At 46.3% G+C, this 18,538-nt stretch overlaps 2 protein-coding genes across 3 annotated transcripts; one reads left to right on the top strand and one right to left on the bottom strand.

Moving 5' to 3' along the window:
* Nucleotides 1–1,850: 1,850 nt before the first annotated feature.
* Nucleotides 1,851–6,923, top strand: emc6 (ER membrane protein complex subunit 6). Of its 2 annotated transcripts, none has more exons than XM_043718077.1 (2): nucleotides 1,851–1,955; nucleotides 5,319–6,923. In XM_043718077.1, exon 2 carries the CDS (start codon nucleotides 5,338–5,340, stop codon nucleotides 5,668–5,670), a length of 333 nt encoding a protein of 110 aa, XP_043574012.1. In that variant the 5' UTR covers nucleotides 1,851–1,955; nucleotides 5,319–5,337; the 3' UTR covers nucleotides 5,671–6,923. The 2 variants fall into 2 exon arrangements, with proteins under 2 accessions (XP_043574012.1, XP_043574011.1); XM_043718076.1 differs by having other exon boundaries at nucleotides 1,854–1,955; nucleotides 5,322–6,923.
* A 1,012-nt stretch (nucleotides 6,924–7,935) lies between these two features.
* On the bottom strand, nucleotides 7,936–18,081 carry LOC122563872 (protein KIAA0100-like). Its single transcript, XM_043718075.1, has 6 exons — nucleotides 17,944–18,081; nucleotides 14,238–14,376; nucleotides 13,948–14,081; nucleotides 12,607–12,708; nucleotides 11,035–11,169; nucleotides 7,936–9,456 (listed from the first exon to the last, which is right to left on the bottom strand). The coding sequence occupies exons 2-6, from the start codon at nucleotides 14,323–14,325 to the stop codon at nucleotides 9,265–9,267; spliced, it is 651 nt and encodes a 216-aa protein (XP_043574010.1). The 5' UTR covers nucleotides 14,326–14,376; nucleotides 17,944–18,081; the 3' UTR covers nucleotides 7,936–9,264.
* Between the last annotated feature and the right edge of the window lie 457 nt (nucleotides 18,082–18,538).

The raw sequence follows: 18,538 nt of genomic DNA, 5'->3' as shown, positions 1-18,538 counted from the left end.
GATTTACAAGGATGTTGCCAGGGTTGGAGGATTTGAGCTACAGGGAGAGGCTGAACAGGCTGGGGCTGTTTTCCCTGGAGCGTCGGAGGCTGAGGGGTGACCTTATACAGGTTTACAAAATTATGAGGGGCATGGATAGGATAAATAGGCAGTCTTTTCCCTGGGGTTGGGGAATCCAGAACTAGAGGGCATAGGTTTAGGGTGAGAGGGGAAAGATATAAAAGAGACTTAAGGGGCAACTTTTTCAGGCAGAGGGTGGTATGTGTATGGAATGAGCTGCTAGAGGATGTGGTGGAGGCTGGTACAATTGCAACATTTAAAAGGCATTTGGATGGGTCTATGAATAGGAAGGGTTTGAACGGATATGGGTCGGGTGCTGGCAGGTGGGAGGCATGGACGGGTTGGACAGAAGGGTCTGTTTCCATGCTGTACATCTCTATGACTCTATGACTGCCGTGCTCTTCCAGATTTATGTCTATTGATAGAGTTATACATCTCTGTCTCAGCCGTGCTGTAGTGCTCCAGTGAAGCTCGGTTAGAGACAAAAAACTGCAAAATGCTGGAATCCAAAGTAGACAAGCAAAAGGCTGGAAGAACACAGCAAGCCAGGCAGCATCAGGAGGTGGAGAAGTCAACATCTCCAGTATTGCTTGCTTGTCTACCACGGAAGATCGACGTCATTTTCCATTAGGGAACTCTGCAGCCTTCTGTATTCAATTTCGAGATGAACAATTTTAGGGCTTGTCTCATGTCCTTACTCCATCCCCAGCACACCAGTCCCTATCACCACATGGGCTACTACTACACACCTGAAGAAGGGCTCATGTCAGAAACGTCGCTTCTCCTGTTCCTTGGATGCTGCCTGACCTGCTGCGCTTTTCCAGCAACACATTTTCAGCTCTGATCTCCAGCCTCTGCAGACCTCACTTTCTCCTACTACTACACACCACCCATTAGCAGCCATTCAATCACTTAGACTAACCGTTATCCATATCTTTGTCCAGCTGCTCTCTCTGGGCTTTATTTAAACCTCTTGTTTAAAGTGTACACCACACCCCAGCCTCCAAGTAAAAAAACATCATTTTCTGAGCTACCATCAGTTCTGAGGAAGGGTCACCGGACCCGAAACGTTAGCTCTGATTTCTCTCCGCAGATGCTGAGATTTTTCAGCAATCCTTGTTTGTGTCATCCAGCCCTGGGTCAGGGGAACAGCAGCGTGGGAGAGGCGGGGCTACTGTTTGGGGGCGGGGCTCGTGTGGGGGCGGGCATAGGGGCGGGGCTCGTGTGGGGATGGTGAAGGTGCGCGCCGGGCGTAGGGGTGGGGCTAATATAGAGGGCGAGGCTGGTGAAAGGGGGGGCGGGCTGACGTGGGGAGTGGGCGTGGCTGTATAGTGGAGGGCACGGGGGTGGAGCGATGGGGCGGGGTTACGCAGAGGGACGTCCACGTGATGGGTCGGGACGTCCACGTGATGGGTCGGGACGGTGGAAAGCGGAGCTGGATGGAGTGGGATGGGGACGTGAAGGAAGCGGGGTCACAGTGGATTGGCCGGACACGTAAATGGGCGGGGCTATCTACGGGGGGTAGTCATAAACGGAACGTCACTTCGTGAGGGGGTGTGGTTATTAAATGGGCGAGGTCGCGTCTGTTGTGTCGTCATCGACTGGGCGGGGCCTACATTGGGAGGCGGGGCTTACATTGGGAGGCGGGGCTATGAACCTGGGGACGGGCCCTGGCGGACAACATCTCGCTTGTTTAAATTAAAATTATCGAAGAGCCAAAATAAGTTTGGATTGACCCATGTCAGAATTTACTTTAATCCTGAGAAATGTCGGTTTTATTTCTGGAAGGGCGGGTGAGAGGTGAAAGGTGACGGTCGGGGGGCGGGGCTTCCTGTGTAATGGCGGCAGGTTGACAGGAAGCTGCTTACCGTGTGAGAGAGCTGCGTACCGCGCCGGTGAGTGATTAGCTGCCTGTCGCCGACACGGAGGCTCGGTAACACGCACTAGGCTGAATAGTCGCGGCGCCGGAAGAGAAGGATGCGCGTTTGAGGCGCGCCGCCACTCCCGGTTTGGCACCGGGTTGGACAGCTGGGTGGCGGAAGGACCCCGGGCAGGTGTGCCGTCCCCGCGGTGACCAGCAGAGGGCTCCCCCAAGGGCGAGCATCGCATTGTCCCACAAGGAGCCCCTCCCCCCGCTGTCCCCGCGGTGACCAGCAGAGGGCAGCCCCCATGGGCGAGCATCGCATTGTCCCACAAGGAGCCCCTCCCCCCGCTGTCCCCGCGGTGACCAGCAGAGGGCAGCCCCCATGGGGGAGCATCGCATTGTCCCACAAGGAGCCCCTCCCCCCACCTACACAGTATAAATGTCACTGAACACAGCTCTGTACTATGTATAAAACAGGTATTGTATCTGCTGGGAGTGATGGAGACAGCGTACAGAGAGAGAGAGAGAACTTTGCTCAGTCTAACTCCATGCTGTACTTGTCCTGGGATCATAGAATCCCTACAATGTGGAAACAGGCCATTCGGCCCAACAAGTTCATACCGACCCTCCAAAGACTAACCCACCCAGACCCATTACCCGGCCCTATAACTCTACATTTACCTCTGACTAATGCACTTAACCTACACATTCCTGAACACTCAGGGCCTAACCTGCACATCTTTGGATGTTTGATGGAGACAGGCTGGAGGAGGCAGTAAGTTTAATAGAGTAGAGGGAACTTTACTTTGTATGTAACTGACGTTAATGTAAGGTTATTCACTTTGTTAGAAAGACAATCGAAATGTTATTTATTTCGGGGTGAAATGGTGGCTTACAACACCAGGGATCCAGGTTCAGTTCCATCCTTGGGTGACTGTGTGCAGTTTATACATTCTCCCTGTGTCTGTGTGGATTTCCACTGGGTGCTCTGGTTTCCTCCAACAGTCCAAGTTAGGTGGATTGACCATGCTAAATTGCCCATAGTGTTGAGGGTTAGGCACGTTGAGAGTGATGGGTCTGGGTGGGATACTGTTCGGTGGGTTGGTGTGGACTTATAGTCCTAGAGATGTACAACATAGAAACAAACTCTTTGGTCCAACCTGTCCATACCAACCAGATATCCCAACCCAATCTAGTCCCACCTGCCAGCAGCCATTCCATATCCCAGCCTCCTCCACATCCTCTGGCAGCTCATTCCATACACGTACCCACCCTCTGCATGAAAAAGTTGCCCTTTAGGTCTCTTTTATATCTTTCCCCTCTCACCTTAAACCTATGCCCTCTAGTTCTGGACTCCCCAACCCCAGGGAAAAAACTTTGTCTATTTATCCTATCCATGCCCCTCATAATTCTGTAAACCTCTACAAGGTCGCCCCTCAGCCTCCGACACTCCAGGGAAAACAGCCCCAGCCTGTCAGCCTCTCCCTGTAGCTCAGATCCTCCAACCCTGGCAACATCCTTGTAAATCTTTTTCTGAACCCTTTCAAGTTTCACAACATCTTTCCGATAGGAAGGAGATCAGAATCGCACGCAATATTCCAATAGTGGCCTAACCAGTGTCCTGTACAGCCGCAACATGACCTCCCAACTCCTATACTCAATACTCTGACCAATAAAGGAAAGCATACCAAACGCCTTCTTCACTATCCTATCTACCTGCGACTCCACTTTCAAGGAGCTATGAACCTGCACTCCAAGGTCTCTTTGTTCAGCAACACTCCCTAGGACCTTACCATTCAGTGTATAAGTCCTGCTAAGATTTGCGTTCCCAAAATGCAGCACCTCGCATTGGGCTAAATGGTCTGTTTCCACACTGGGTTTTCTTTTAAACAAAACTGGTGTGGCATGGTGGTTCAGTGGTTAGCACTGGTGCCTCATCCGCCAGGGGTCCGGGTTCGATTCCTGCCTCTGTGTGGAGTTTGCACGTTCTCCCAGTGTCTGCATGAGTTTCCTCCGGGTGCTCCGATTTCCTCCCATGGTCCAAAGTTGTGCGGGTGAGGAGAATTGGCCATGCTAAATTGCCCATAGTGTTAGGTACGTTAGTCAGGGGTAAATATGGGTTGTGAAATGGATCTGCGTGGGTTCGGAGGAGTCGGTGTGGACTTGTTGGGCCTGAGGGCCTGTTTCCATACTGTAAGGAATCTAATCTAAAAACTGGTAAATGATGATGAATTGATTTCATTGAAGGAGAAAGGTGGAGAATTAACATGCAAGTAGAGCAAGCATTTCGGCAGGAAAACGACATGATTTTTTAATTGCAATGACATTGGAATACAAGAAATTTGGAGGCTGAGGGGTGATCTTCTAGATGTTTATAAAATCATGAAGGTCATGGGTAGCGTATATAGCCAACATTGTTTCCCCAGGGTAGGAAGTCCAAAATAGAGGGCATAGGTTTAAGCTGAGAAGGGAAACATTTCAAAAGGGCAACTCTTTCAAGCTGAGGATGGTGTCTGTATGGAATGAGTTGCCAGAGGACGTGGTGAAGGCAGGTACAATAACATTTAAAATACATCTGGATGGGTAAATGAATAGGAAAGGTTTAGAGGGATATGGGCCAAATGCTAGCAAATGGGATTAGATTATTTTAGAATATCTGGTCGGCATTGTCGAGTTGGACTGAAGGGTTTCTTTACGTGCTAGACAGCTCTATGACTCTATAAGTAACACTATCTTGCTGCAATTGTGTGGACCTTTGGTGAGATTGTTCCTGGAGTAATGTACACAGTTTGCCTCTGTACCTAAGAGAGAATATGTTTACCTGATGCAAACAAGGTTCACTTGATTTCCTCCTGGGAAAAGGGAATTATTCTACACGGAGAGATTTGGTAGAATGGGCCCCACAAGGAGTTTAGAAGAAATCAAGCTGAAACATGAGATTCTGGTTGTGCTTGACTTTGTGGATGTTCAGAAGCAGATACCCCTGGCTGGGGAAATCTAAAACATGGCACAATCTCAGGATAAGTGGCTGACCATTTGGGACTGAGATGAGGAGAAATATCTTCTCTTGTAGGATTGTGAAGCTTTGGAATTTCTAATCTTCCCAGCCTCTGTTTGAAACTGAGCCAAACATATCCTTGCCATCCAATTTGATCGACCTATTTCTAAGATGCTCCTTACAACCCTCCATCTTTCCAACAATGTTTTGGTCTACTGTCCTACCTGACATCTCCTATGGTAGCTGTCAAACTGTTTGTTTGATTAATTCTCCTGGAAAGCACCTTGAGAATGTTTCACTATATTCAGGATGCTATATCTCCACAAGTTGTTCTTGTTTCCTATTATTACACCCCCACCCTTCATTCACTCAACATTAATTTGCTTTTCCTCCCAGTAGAATTACTGAGCTTGTCATGGCTGCTGTGGGTTTTAAACGAGAAGGTCCACAGTTTATCAGCGAATTAGCAGTGCGAGGAAACGCTGCCATCCTGGACTATTGCCGCACGTCTGTGTCTGCACTGTCGGGTGCCACTGCTGGGATCCTGGGGTTGACGGCACTGACAGGTTTCATCTTCTACTTTGTTGCCTCTTTCCTCCTCTCCGTGCTGCTCATTGTAAAAGCTGGACGTCGCTGGAGCAAGTATTTCAAGTCTCGCCGCCCTCTCTTCACTGGAGGCCTTGTCGGTGGCCTCTTCACCTACATCCTGTTCTGGACCTTCCTGTATGGCATGGTGCACGTTTATTGAAGCAGGAAATTGCCTCCTGCTCCCATCAGACAATTGGAGCAGCACAAACACTTCCACCCTCACCTCCATCCACTTGTTGAATCTTACAAATTAAACCTGTCATCATCATAAACTGCACAGATTCTGTTCCCAGTTGTGAGGTCAGATTGTGCTTTAGGCTCTGTTGTCTTTAAGTTTTGTGTGGTTGGGTTGATCACTGAGGCTGTGGGAATGTTTCAGTCTCCCGTTCCAAATGCAGTAAAGCAGCTGAAGAGTTTTGTCAGCCAGGATGTTCCTCAACCTTTTTATGGGTCAGTGAGGGGAGTTGTGGAACTGGTTACTTCTTGTTGATGGATACTCCTGGGCAGAGGCCACAGATTTTAAATTCTTCTACCATATTATGAAGAGTATTTGTTGAAAAGGGGGAGATGATTTTCCCTGGGATTCCAACCTCCCCCTTCATTACCTGCCTCGACTTAACTACTTAGTATGTGTTGTGACAGAGAGCCACCCCCAGCCCCCCCTCACTTCCCTAACTGCATGCAGTGAGTAATCCCCTTGATCATTGGCACTGACCTTCCCTCCCCTGTGGAGGCTCCACTGACAGGGGATCAGGAGCTTTGTGATCATTGCCTCTTGCACCATGCCCCAACATCCGGCTCCAGCCTCCTGTACTCTGTGACAGGACAGTCCGTATTCACCTGGCATGCAGTGCCTTTTGGAATTCTGTCTTCACTGTATTGTTTATTTGTTAGCAGGCCATCCTCCCTCCCTCAGTGCTGGGTCATGGAATTCTCAGGGGGTATTCTCGACAGAAGCTGAACGAGTCCCACAGGGATGGCTCTTTGTGCAGAGAAGGGATTGGTTGGAGCATGACTGCCAAAGTCTTCGAGGCTTGGCAGTTTCTATATCATTACCAAGTTTATTCTATGGTTCACATCTCTATTTGGGGAAAATGGAAGACTGGGAAGCTGCTGAAGTATCTTTGAGTGCAGACAGGTTTAAAATGAGATCCTGGAACACAGCAGGGAAAGCTGGAATCAGTTTCACTGTGACATAGGCTGTAACAAGTTCAAAATCTGAGAATCAGGGATTTACAATTAAATAATTTTGTCACTACTGATGGTAATTGATATGTTTTTAACAAGAGACATTTGCCCATTTTTGTGGGAACCAGTGAATGTTTCAGAAAAGTAGCAAATAACCTTGTTTTAATTCATGTTTCCAGGCTGCCTGCCTGTATTTTACAACAATAAACTCAACCTGGCTGTTCACATGTCAGTTCCGTCTGAGTTCATAGTTAAGGCTTGTTTGAGCTGTGAAAATTGGGGGGGGAGGGGTGGTGTTATATTGTTGAGATGTTCTCAGTGCAGCAGAGTCTTTAAAATAAGGTGTGCTGAAAAATGAAGAGTGGCTCAGTGGTTAGCACTGCTGCCACCCAGGTTAGATTCCTGCCTTGAGCCACCATGTGTAGAGTTTGCACATTCTCCACGTCTGTGTGAGTTTCCTCTGAGTGCTCCAGTTTCCTCCCACAATCCAAAGATGTGCAGATTAGGTGAATTGGCTATGCTAAATTGCCCATCGTGTTCAGGAATGTGTAGTTTAGATGCATTCATCTGGGGAAATATGGAGTAATAGGGTAGGGGAATGGGGCTGGGTGGGTTACGCTTCAGAGGGTCGGTGTGGACCTGTTGGTGCAAAGGGTCTGTTTCCACACTGTGGGGATTCTGTGAATGTTCCTCAGTGAAGTACCTATCTGTAGACTTCATTGATTATTCAGAGGAAAGTATTTGTGACGCCAGCTGCATGCTCCTATTATAGATACTGCCATTGAAAACACGATGATGCAACTAGGAGACAGATGTTCAACTGCCCTGTTTATTTCAGACAGAAACAGCCATGTGTACTCACCAGTTTGCACCTCCCAGCCTTGATCTCTTGCTTAATGTAAGTTTTTAGGGTCATGAGAAGCAATGCCTGCAATTTGTCTTGGTCACAGAATCAAAAGCATCTCGGGATGAAGGGTGCCTGACTGGATTGCTCTTTGAAGAGATGGTATGGACTCAATGGCGTCCTGTGCTGTAAGGAATTGCAGAGCTCAGAGCTTTTTGCCTTGTCATAGATCAGTATTGAAAAGCCCCACTTTGTCCTTTCAGCTGGACAGTAACACCAAGTTACTGTTGTGCACGGTAACCTGCCCTAGTTAAAACACTGCAGACACTTTTAAAAGCACTTTGAGGTGTCCTGAGGTTGCCCTCTAACTGAATGAGAAACATGCACAATCAATTGTTACAAAACAACTTTATTCCTAGCCTTTTGCATTTTTACGTTCATGAACTTGTTACAGTGGAACTTGTGACCCAGAGCAGCACCTGCTTAAAAACAATCAATAATTCTTTTTTTTTTATAAAAAAGCAATGCATTGATTATAACAACAATGTGAGGATTCCACTGGCCCATCCTGAGTACATGGCTCGTGCAACTGTGCTCAGAGCTGAAACCTTAAAAAAAAAACTGGGGGTGGTGCTTACCATGTAAGTTTGTACTTTAGGGTATGGGTATGGTTAGGGAACTAAACACTTCCCAAAAGCACCACGATGGTGACTTTAAGTTAAAAGGTGGGATGGGAGAATGGGGTATTGTGTACAGACCCACAAACCCTCCTCCAATAGCCACTCCCCTGCAAACATGGGCAAAGAAAAGTGTAAAGAGGCAGGTGAAGCAAATTTCCCATAACCACGAAATATCACCAAAAGAAAGCTGCCTCCCAGTATCAAAGAAGCTCAATTCTCCCTGCAAATTTCCTACAAAATCCTTCAAGGGTTAAATGATAAAATATTGAATTAGCAGAAACTGATTCTGTAGTTTTTCTCGCTGAGTGGCTGCTTTCTTCGTATTGTTCCTGTGGGTATCTACATTCTCAAAACAAAACAATCCTTATAGTGAGGATGTTATCTGGAGCTCAGTTCATTCCCTCTCATAACTGGAGTGGGAATTTGAAGGGGCTGTGTTCCAGGTAACATCACAAGGCTCCCAGCCTATGTCCCTAGTAACAGGGGAGACTGTTCATAAACAGGGACAGATACAAACTTGAATCACCCAGTGATCATGCATCAACAGGCCTCAGCAGAAAGCACCAACACAAATCAGGTACTCGCCCATAAACTGGATCCAATGAAGATAGAGACCAGTCAATTGTGTTAACTGATTCATTGCTTCCTGGGCTACTGTTGGACAGTTCATAGTCATTTGGCTAAAGTTTCCAGAACTTTCATTTTTGGTAAAGTGGAAAGGAAAATAATTTGCTCAATTTTTAAAATATCACGATTACAGCTGAAAGACAAAGAAAACAGTAAATTACAAATTTTACAGTTACTACAAAACAGTGCAGCTTTTTAGTGTGAATATTAATTACATCACAGTTTATTAAAAGCTTTTAATAACTTTTTTTTTTTACACAATTTTACAGCAGCTGAAAGTGCCCAGGGTTATATTTGAGTCTGGTGGAGAGGAGCAAGTGGCTGTGTAATGCCCAGCACTATATTCCTCTTGAAGCCCACCGTGTTGTCTCTAAGGAGGCAAAGAGTGAGAGAATTGATCCATCAATCTCTGGCATCACTTGCGTTTCCCAAACAGTGACTTCTTGCCTGAGGCTTTATCGCCAGAGATTAGCTTTGACCCAATCAGCAGACGCGCCTTCTCATCCTTCTCCTGTTGCTGGATATTACCATCTGCTTTAAGCTCCGTGCTCCTTCCCCTTGCCTCCAATCCTGAGGTTGGTTTCAAACGGAGTTTCTCCTTTATTACCTGTGAAAGGTAGAGTAGCATAAAGAGGAGAGAAAACTTGGTGTTTCTATAACAGTTTTTATTCAAGACCAATAAACTCTCTGTTTCAAACTCCTACACTACCTAGACAGGTACAGAGAGTTGTTAATTATTTGAGGCACACAACCTGGCTGCTCACCCTGAATGAGCTGTGATGGCGTAACAAAAGCAAAATACTGCAGCTGTTTGAAATCTGCAATAAAGACAGTGAATGCTCAGCAGTTCTGGCTGTATCTGTTGAAGTGTCAAGATTCTGGTTTAAATAAGACTTCTCTTCAGAATGATGCCAACATTTATTCTCTTGTGATTTTATCCTCCTGATCCCAGTTCACTTCATGCCATCATTCCTTTTTCCCTCAATTGTTTATCAACCTTCCTTCTTATAGGTATATTATTTGCCTCAAATGTTCCCTGTGGTAGGAAGTTCCATATTCTCTCCTGGTGGGTCTGGGTAGGATGCTGTTTGGACTCGATGGGCCAAATGGCCTGTTTCCACACTGTAGGAAATCTAAGATCTTAGCTCTGGATGAGGTAATTTAGAACGAGGTTTAATTGCTCCGGTAAAGTACCAAGACTGAGCTGGTTAGCACAGTAGGCTGGACGGCTGGTATGCAATGCATGATTATGCCAATAGTGTGGGTTCAATTCCTGCTTTGCTTGACCTTGCCTGTGGTTTGGTGACCCTCAGGTTCAACTTTGAGCAGTCACCTCTCTCTAATGAGAGAGCAGCTCCATGGTCCTCTGGGACAATGGCAACTATTAATACAGAATAATGATGTAAGATGCAACTGGACAGGTTCAAGAGGGACGACAGGTCACAATTAACTTAATGGCAGGACTGGGTTAGACAGAGAACATAATCAGGAGCAGCCCCTTGAGCCTGCTCTGCTAATTGATACCGCAGTCACCAGGAGGCTGCTCTTCCAGAGAATGTGGCCTCGCTGGAACAGGCTGGGGGCAAGTGCAGAAGAAGCCACTCTCTGAATCCCTTTAAGTGGGAACTGACCAAAATTAAAACAATTTTGTACAAAAGGTGGGAACGCTGCAGTGTAACTCAGAGATTTGGGCTAGTTTCAGTTGCTGCAGCAGAATTTTTACCTTCACTGTCCTCATCTCCAAGGAGATTACAAGGTCAGTCTCGGTCATGCTGTATAAGATCTCCCAGCTGTTACGCACAGACTAGATGAACTAATGGGACTTAAACCTATTCCTCATTGTCACAAATTCAGTGCGAACTCAATACTGAATGCAGTCCACATCAGTATAGCTCACACAAGAGCAGCAGGGTGCAGGATCACTGGGATGAGAGCTCATTGTGAGTTGATCTGCCTATTCTGACAGGGTCTCGTGGACAAGTAAACATGAGGGGAGACTGAATAAAACCAGACTTACTATTCAGTGACTTTCCATGACAATGGAATACGGTTGAAGTGGCTAATAGAGAAATGTCTCAGAATAAGAATGGGGCTTCAGGGTTGGATGAATATTTTCTCTCAGCTGAATTCTTTGAACGGGAAAGACACAACCCAGCAGAGACATGGGAGGCTGAGGAAGACAAACCTGAGCAAGCAGAGCCTTACGGCTGTCCCTCTTGACAGCCATAGCGAAGTCCAGCCACGTCCACGTGTTGTTGTGGTATTCCAGGCAGGGCAGGACCAGGTTGAAATCCTTCCAATCCTCAATATTCTTCTCACCCTGAAACAGACAAAGTCAGGACCTTTCCACCATCACATCTAAAGGCCACGTAGAGGCAGAATTACAGAAAGGCCTCTCGCGCTGGATATTTAAGGTACTTTATTCCCATCAACCATTTCCAGGTCAGGTTTAGTAGAGTGTTAGATACACAGTAAAGCTCCCTTTACACTGTCCCCACTAAACACACCCAGGACAGTAGAAGCATAGGATAGATATAGATTAAAGCTCAAATCTTTTAAATTCAAAGTAAATGGAAAGGTATGTTCCATTGAGACTTTTAATCTGAAAGTAAAACTCTTTTTTGCTCTCTTAATCTGAAAGTAAATAGTTCTCTACACTATCCCTGTCAAACACTCTTAGGACAGGTAAAGTGTGGGTCAGATACAGAGTAAAGTTCTCTCTTCTCTTTAAAATCTTCCTCAACACTGGAAAAAGTGAGGATTGCAGATGTTGGAGGTCAGAGTAGAATGTCACATTCCTGATGAAGAGCTTATGCTCGAAACATCGACTCTCCTGCTCCTTGGATGCTGCCTGGCCAGCTGTGCTTTTCCAGCACCACACTCTTCCTCACACTTGTCCCTATCAAACACTCCCAGGACAGAGACACCACAGGGTTAGATATAGAGTAAAGCTTTCTCTACTGTTTTAAATTAGAAGAAAATGGCAAGTGAAGTAACCTTTGCTCTTTTAATCTGAAAGTAAACTGAAAATAAAGCTCTCTCTACTCTTAAAATGAAAGTAGAAGCTCCTTTACACTGTCCCCATCAAACACTCCCAGGACAGGGACAGCACAGGGTTAAATATAGAGTAAAGCTTCCTCTACACTGTTCCCATCAAACACTCCCAGGACAGGGACAGCACAGGGTTAAATATAGAGTAAAGCTCCCTCTACACTGTTCCCATCAAACACTCCCAGGACAGGGACAGCACAGGGTTAGATACAGAGTAACGCTCCCTCTACACTGTCCCCATCAAATCCTCTTAGGATAGGGACAGCACAGAATGAACATCTCTCTACTCTTTTAAACTGAAAGTGAACCTCCCTCTATTTTAAACAAAGTAAAACTTTACTCTTCTGAACTGAAATTAATCTGAAAGTAAAACTCTTTTTTGCTCTCTTAATCTGAAAGTAAATAGTTCTCTACACTATCCCTGTCAAACACTCTTAGGACAGGTAAAGTGTGGGTCAGATACAGAGTAAAGTTCTCTCTTCTCTTTAAAATCTTCCTCAACACTGGAAAAAGTGAGGATTGCAGATGTTGGAGGTCCTCATCATTGTCCCCATCAAATACTCTTAGGTCAGGTACAACGTGGGCTGAGACAGAGCAAAACGTTGAAACAGAAAGTAAGTGTCCCTCAACACTGTCCACTTCAAACACCCCAGGGCAGGTACAGCGTGGAGTTCAATACGCATGCACTTATTGACAGTTGTCTGACCTTGTAGCTGACACAGAGAGGGACCTGTGGAATCTTAACGTAAATGAAGGAATTATTCATTGCGGCTCTCTCCTTCATCTTATCAATGTCGTCCACTGGATGCTGTGGGGTAGAAACAAGAGTAAACTCATACTGTGTCTGATCATAAAATCCTGTTCTTGATTATACTTGGAGGCTAAATTAATAAAGGTTCCTATTACAGATCATTATGTAGTGATTGGCTCCCTCTCCAGCCAAGACTAATAGTGGACCCTGACACACAATGCCCTTCAATGTGGAATACCCAGATGTGTGAGAGGAGAGTGCAAATATCTTCAACTCCACACCACCAGATTCACACAAGCCATTTCTGGGTGTAAAACTGAGAATTTTCAAAGAATCAGAGGTGATCTCATTATAACATTCAGGATGCTTAAGGGGCTTGACAGGGTTAATGCTGAGAAAATGTCACTCCTTATGGGAGAGACTAGGACCAGAGGGTTTAGTCTCAGAATAAAGGGGCTCCAATTTCTGACTGAGATGAGGAATTTTTTCTGTCAGAGGGTTGAGTGTCTTTGGAACTCCCTGCCACAGAGGCTGTGAGGGCATAGTCCGTGTGGATATTTAAGGCCGAGAGAGACAGAGAGATTCGTGATCAGTCGGGGAAACAAGGGTACCAGCGAAAATTCAGGCGAGTGGCTGTGAGGAATCTCGGATCACCCATAGTCCTGTTGAATAGCAGAGCAAGCTCGAGGGGCTGAACGGCCTCTTCCTGTTCCTGTTTCTTATGGTCCTTTAGGTGCAGTAAACCCAGCGATGGTGGTAATTCTGACAGGAGTTGGGAATGTTGATGCTCAGCCCCATTTCCTTCAGTTGCAGTCACAGTGTTGGAGGTATGGGATCAAAGGAGGGACTTCCCTCAGCCGAAACCATCTATCAGCAACATGGATCAGGGAGCTGGCTGACTGGGAAAATCCAGGAATCAGGAATATCATTCCAGGATGCCTCACAGGAGCAATTATTAAGTAAAGTTTGAAGTTGAGCCATATATCCAGACATTAGGTCATGACCAAAAGCTTGGAGAGAGAAGTAAAGGAGGGTTAACTTAGTAATCCCAGAGCTTGGTGCCCAGATAACATTGATAATAAAAAGAGTTAAAGAATCTATTAGATCAAAGGAAGTGGATTATAAGAATGTCAGAAAACGTGGTAAGCCCAAGAATTGGGGGCGACTCAGAAAACAGCAAAGGAGTACCAGGAATCTGACAGTGGAGATTGTTGAGGGAGCGAAGGCAGGAGGAGACCACCATGGCGATTGTTAAAGAAACTGAGACAAAGACGATCATTCTGATCAGTGACTCACCTCTGGAAGCTTCCTGAAAGATCTCCTCACTCCAGAAGCCCTGTTTAAACCAGCAGAGACTCCTTTCCCAGTTGCCAGGGTAACAGGTTCCTCAGGCACCATCAGCTGGCGAGACTTCACATTAACTGTGATCCCTGCTCAGAAAATGAGAGTGTTTATTGAAACACACAACCCACACAAAAACTCCTACCCCTGACTAAATACTGCCCCGATAGGATCACCGACTCTGCCTGACCTTACCACCCTCTGCACCATACAAGCGACATTCTGCATTTCCTCTGGGCCCCCACCTGTTGTCACCAGTTTGGATTTATCTTCTTCATCAGCTCCTGTTTCATCCTCTTCAACATTTCGCCCAGGAAAGAAAAAACCCATCATCCTCCTGAAGAACTGGTACGTTAGCTGAATGGTGAGTGGGACTACATTCACCTGTAACAGGGAGTCAAAGATTTCCATCAGTGCAGCCACGATTCCCCAACACCGTGTCTCCTTGATCCTCCGTCCTCCCAAACCCACCCCAACAGCAGACTGCTCCCCACAACTGCACCCCAACACCCAACTGTTGCCCAAATTGTAAGAGTAACAAAAAGACGGGGTACTGGGCTAATGGTCGGATACTTGGTAGTGTGGATGAGCAGAGGGATCTCGGTGTCCATGTACACAGATCTCTGAAAGTTGCCACCCAGGTAAATAGTGCGGTGAAGAAGGCATATGGCGTACTGGCTTTTATTGGTAGAGGAATTGAGTTCCGGAGTCCTGAGGTCATGTTGCAGTTGTATAAGACTCTGGTGCGGCCGCATCTGGAGTATTGTGTGCAGTTTTGGTCGCCATATTATAGGAAGGATGTGGAGGCACTGGAACGGGTGCAGAGGAGGTTTACCAGGATGTTGCCTGGTATGGTAGGAAGATCGTATGAGGAAAGGCTGAGGCACTTGGCGTTGTTTTCATTGGAGAAAAGAAGGTTTAGGGGTGACTTGATAGAGGTGTACAAGATGATTAGGGGTTTAGATAGGGTTGACCGTGAGAACCTTTTTCCACGTATGGAGTCAGCTATTACGAGGGGGCATAGCTTTAAATTAAGGGGTGGTAGGTATAGGACAGATGTTAGGGGTAGGTTCTTTACTCAGCGAGTCGTGAGTTCATGAAATGCCCTGCCAGTAGCAGTGGTGGACTCTCCCTCTTTATGGGCACTTAAGCGGGCATTGGATAGGCATATGGAGGATAGTGGGCTAGTGTAGGTTAGGTGGGCTTGGATCGGTGCAACATCGAGGGCCAAAGGGCCTGTACTGCGCTGTATTCTTCTATGTTCTATGTAAATTCTCCCTGATCCCTGACTGTCCCCCCTGCCCCCGCCCCCTCTGAACAGCCAACCCTCTGGCACCCTCACTGAGATTTCCCTTGTTCAGTATCTCTCCCACAAATGTTTCCGACCCACTGTCCAGACTGACTTTAACACACATCCTCCCACCTTTGCCACTGTCAGGTGTTGAGTGAGAAGCACAGAACATTACCAACACTTCAGGAAGTTAAAAGTTGAATGGTGAAGATGAGCAAAGGGATCATATGGCAAAAATAACATCATTGGTTCGTAAAACAATTTAAAAACCTAACAAAGCATCACAGAACCTTAGTGCGGAAGTAGGCCATTTGGCCCATCTAATCCAGACCAATCCTCAGACAGCCTACCCTACCCTACCTTACCCAGACCCTGCATTTCCCATTGGCCAATCCACGCAAACCTGCACATCTTTGGACTGTGGGAGGAAACCGGAGCACCCGGAGGAAACCCACGCAGACACGGGGAGAATGTGCAAACTCCACACAGTCACCTGAGACTGGAATCGAACCCAGGTCCCTGGTGCTGAGAGGCAGCAGTGCTAACCACTGAGCTACCATGCTGCCTGCTGTGATTTAATTATAAAAGATACAAAATTGCAAAGACAAAAGTATTGTTAAACGTAGTGCAGCTAGGCAGATCATACTTGGATAACTACATAGTTTAAGTTCCTTTATTAAAGAAAGGCTATGAAAATGCTGGAGAAGAATTTTGTCAGAGCAAAAAGATTACAGCTACCTGCAGGGGAAGATTAATTGGGTTAAGGTTTTTGTTCTGTTTAAAGAATGTGGTCTAATTAAGGATTTTGAAATCAGACCAGAAGACAATAATTCAATCCAGTTGGGGAAGAATGGAAAACCAGGCCCATAAATACAAGGAAGTTATAAAACATTAAAATAATGGAGCTGAAAATGTGTTGCTGGTAAAGCACAGCAGGTCAGGCAGCATCCAAGGAACAGGAGAATCGACGTTTCAGGCATAAGCCCTTCATCAGGAATGCCCGAAACGTCGATTCTCCTGTTCCTTGGATGCTGCCCGACCTGCTGCGCTTTACCAGCAACACATTTTCAGCTCTGATCTCCAACATCTACAGACCTCACTTTCTCCATTAAAATAATGGAATAAGGAGAACTTTCTGTGTTTGGAAATTGGTGAGAATATGGTAGTCCTTGGCATGGAATGTGATTGAAACAAAGTTTCATCCGGAAGCTGGTCAAATAAATGAGAGAAAAGGCAATAAAAAGGTTTGTGAAAGACTGCGATGAAGGAGATGAAAGAGGAGGAGGTAAGTGTGGACTGTGAACACTAGCAAAGAGTGCTTGGGCCGAATGGCCTGTTTATGCTCTAAATCCAATGCAGTTGTCTCCTCTGTGTGTAAAATGGAGGCACAGTGAGCAGTGTCCCTGTCTCTGGGGCAGAAACTCTGGGTTCACTCTCGCATTTAATGACCAAGGAAGGCGTGTTTAAAACATGACCAAACTAAAGTGTTTACAGAATCACGATTGTTACACTGGCTCCCTCAGCAGCCTGGTTATCAATTTGTCAATCTTTAGAACAAATGCCAGTGACAGGCAGTAAGAGCGGGAGATATTCCTGGTCAGCCACGTGAAGGAATCCATCACTAACCACAACTCCAGGTTACAATCTGTGTGTAAAAGGCACAGCAACACAGACGTGGGGGTGGGGGGTGTTTCTGTGAGTTCAATCAGTTGGACAGCTGGTTGGGGCCAACAGCACAGGGTTCAATTCCCATTCAGGCCTGAGGATGTATTCAGGACCTGCCTCTTTGCCCAACCCGTGGTGGAGATGTCAGGTTGTGGGTCAGGGCTGCCTTTGTGCAGAGAGTTTCAGCAGTGTGTGAAAAGCCCTCATTGCCCAGTCTGGTACATTTTTACCCAGAATTTCAAAACTGTGGCTCTCCCCCTCAAACACAATGGTAAGAAATTCAGAGCTGCACTGGGAGACAGGGCACATACAGGGTGATGGGTCCATGGAATACAATGCAAGCAGACAGGGATGTGCCTGAAGGTGAGAATCTGGCTGGAAGAGCTTCCAACAGTTCAGAACAAACACTACAGCCAGGACACTGCTGGAATCCAGAGGTGATGAAGCATAACATCAGGACTGAACTAATAGTCAAAAATCTCCACCTCTGGAATACTCTCTGCTCTTGCATTCCCAGTAAAGGCAAGGAATCATTCGGAAACATGACAAATCCCATCAGCCTATCCATCTGCATCAGGTTGCTGGATGTTAATTATATCTTAACACTCATCAAAATTCTGACTTATCCCAGTCTGGCAATGCCCTAAATGTAAAATACTAATGTTTGTAATCAAATCTCTCCATGGGCTTAGTTCCTGTATCTCCATTAGCTCCTCCATAATCCTCTGTTAACTCTTGAGTTCCGGTCTCTTGAACACCCCCAATTTTAATGACTAAGGCAGTTACCTGGGCCTGTAAACCCAGAAATTCCCTCCCTAAACACCTACACCCCCCTCTCCCCTTTTCGACTCTCTGTTAAGACTATTTTGGCCATTTGCCCTAATACCTTCTTGGACACAGTGGAGGGCGGGCTGTACTGATTATGATGGCTCAGTGTGTATGGTGCAGAATGCACTGGGCTAGCACGTGACCCCAGTGACTAGCTAACACATTACCTCAAAGTGTTCTTTCACAGAGATGCCTCCGACTGGAGGCCGCACCTTACTGAAGATTCGGAGGGCAAGCTGTCGAGCTGACTGCGGGGGGCTCTGTGGACGCAGCACCACCTGGATGAAACCCAAAGATTCAATTTGAGAAAAAGGCAAAGTTTAGCAGTACATTCAGTCTCATCCTCAGCATCCTATCAAACAGATAAAGGGAGTTCAACCAACTGGTAACCCAAATGGCACAGAAAGACGTGTTTTAATGTGTGTAATGTTGATGAAACATAAACCACAGGGACACACAGATACAGTCAGAAACACAGGATTGCTAGTTCGAGTATTAGGAATTGATGGATTCCCTGCTGCCCAAGCCCAGGATGACTGAAGCAATATCCCAGGTACCTCAGCACAGGGTTTTACTGGGCCTCCCTATCTTGTGTGGCTCAGTATTACAGAGGAGAGAACCATCCCCTCAGTCTCTTGGGGAACATGCAATCAAAGCCCCAATGGTCTTCACAATCATTTATGTATAAAGTGTAGAGTGACCTGCCTGAGGACAGTTCCTTTGCTCATGCCCCCACCCCTCCAGGACTTGTACTTCCTCGTC

This window comes from Chiloscyllium plagiosum, chromosome 28 (genome assembly GCF_004010195.1).
Source record: "Chiloscyllium plagiosum isolate BGI_BamShark_2017 chromosome 28, ASM401019v2, whole genome shotgun sequence".
Taxonomy (NCBI): Eukaryota; Metazoa; Chordata; class Chondrichthyes; order Orectolobiformes; family Hemiscylliidae; genus Chiloscyllium; species Chiloscyllium plagiosum.
This window is presented reverse-complemented; position numbering and strand designations above follow the sequence as displayed.

What these genes read in the sequence shown, in the direction of transcription:
- emc6 (XM_043718077.1), top strand. Translation starts at nt 5,338, where the DNA reads ATGGCTGCTGTGGGTTTTAAACGAGAAGGTCCACAGTTTATCAGCGAA.
- LOC122563872 (XM_043718075.1), bottom strand. Translation starts at nt 14,325, where the DNA reads ATGATGGGTTTTTTCTTTCCTGGGCGAAATGTTGAAGAGGATGAAACA. An exon ending in CTCTCTGTGTCAGCTACAAG is followed by an intron (nt 11,170 to 12,606) that starts GTCAGACAACTG and finishes TGTCTGTTTCAG; the next exon opens with GGTGAGAAGAATATTGAGGA. An exon ending in GTAAGGCTCTGCTTGCTCAG is followed by an intron (nt 9,457 to 11,034) that starts GTTTGTCTTCCT and finishes TACCTTTCACAG; the next exon opens with GTAATAAAGGAGAAACTCCG.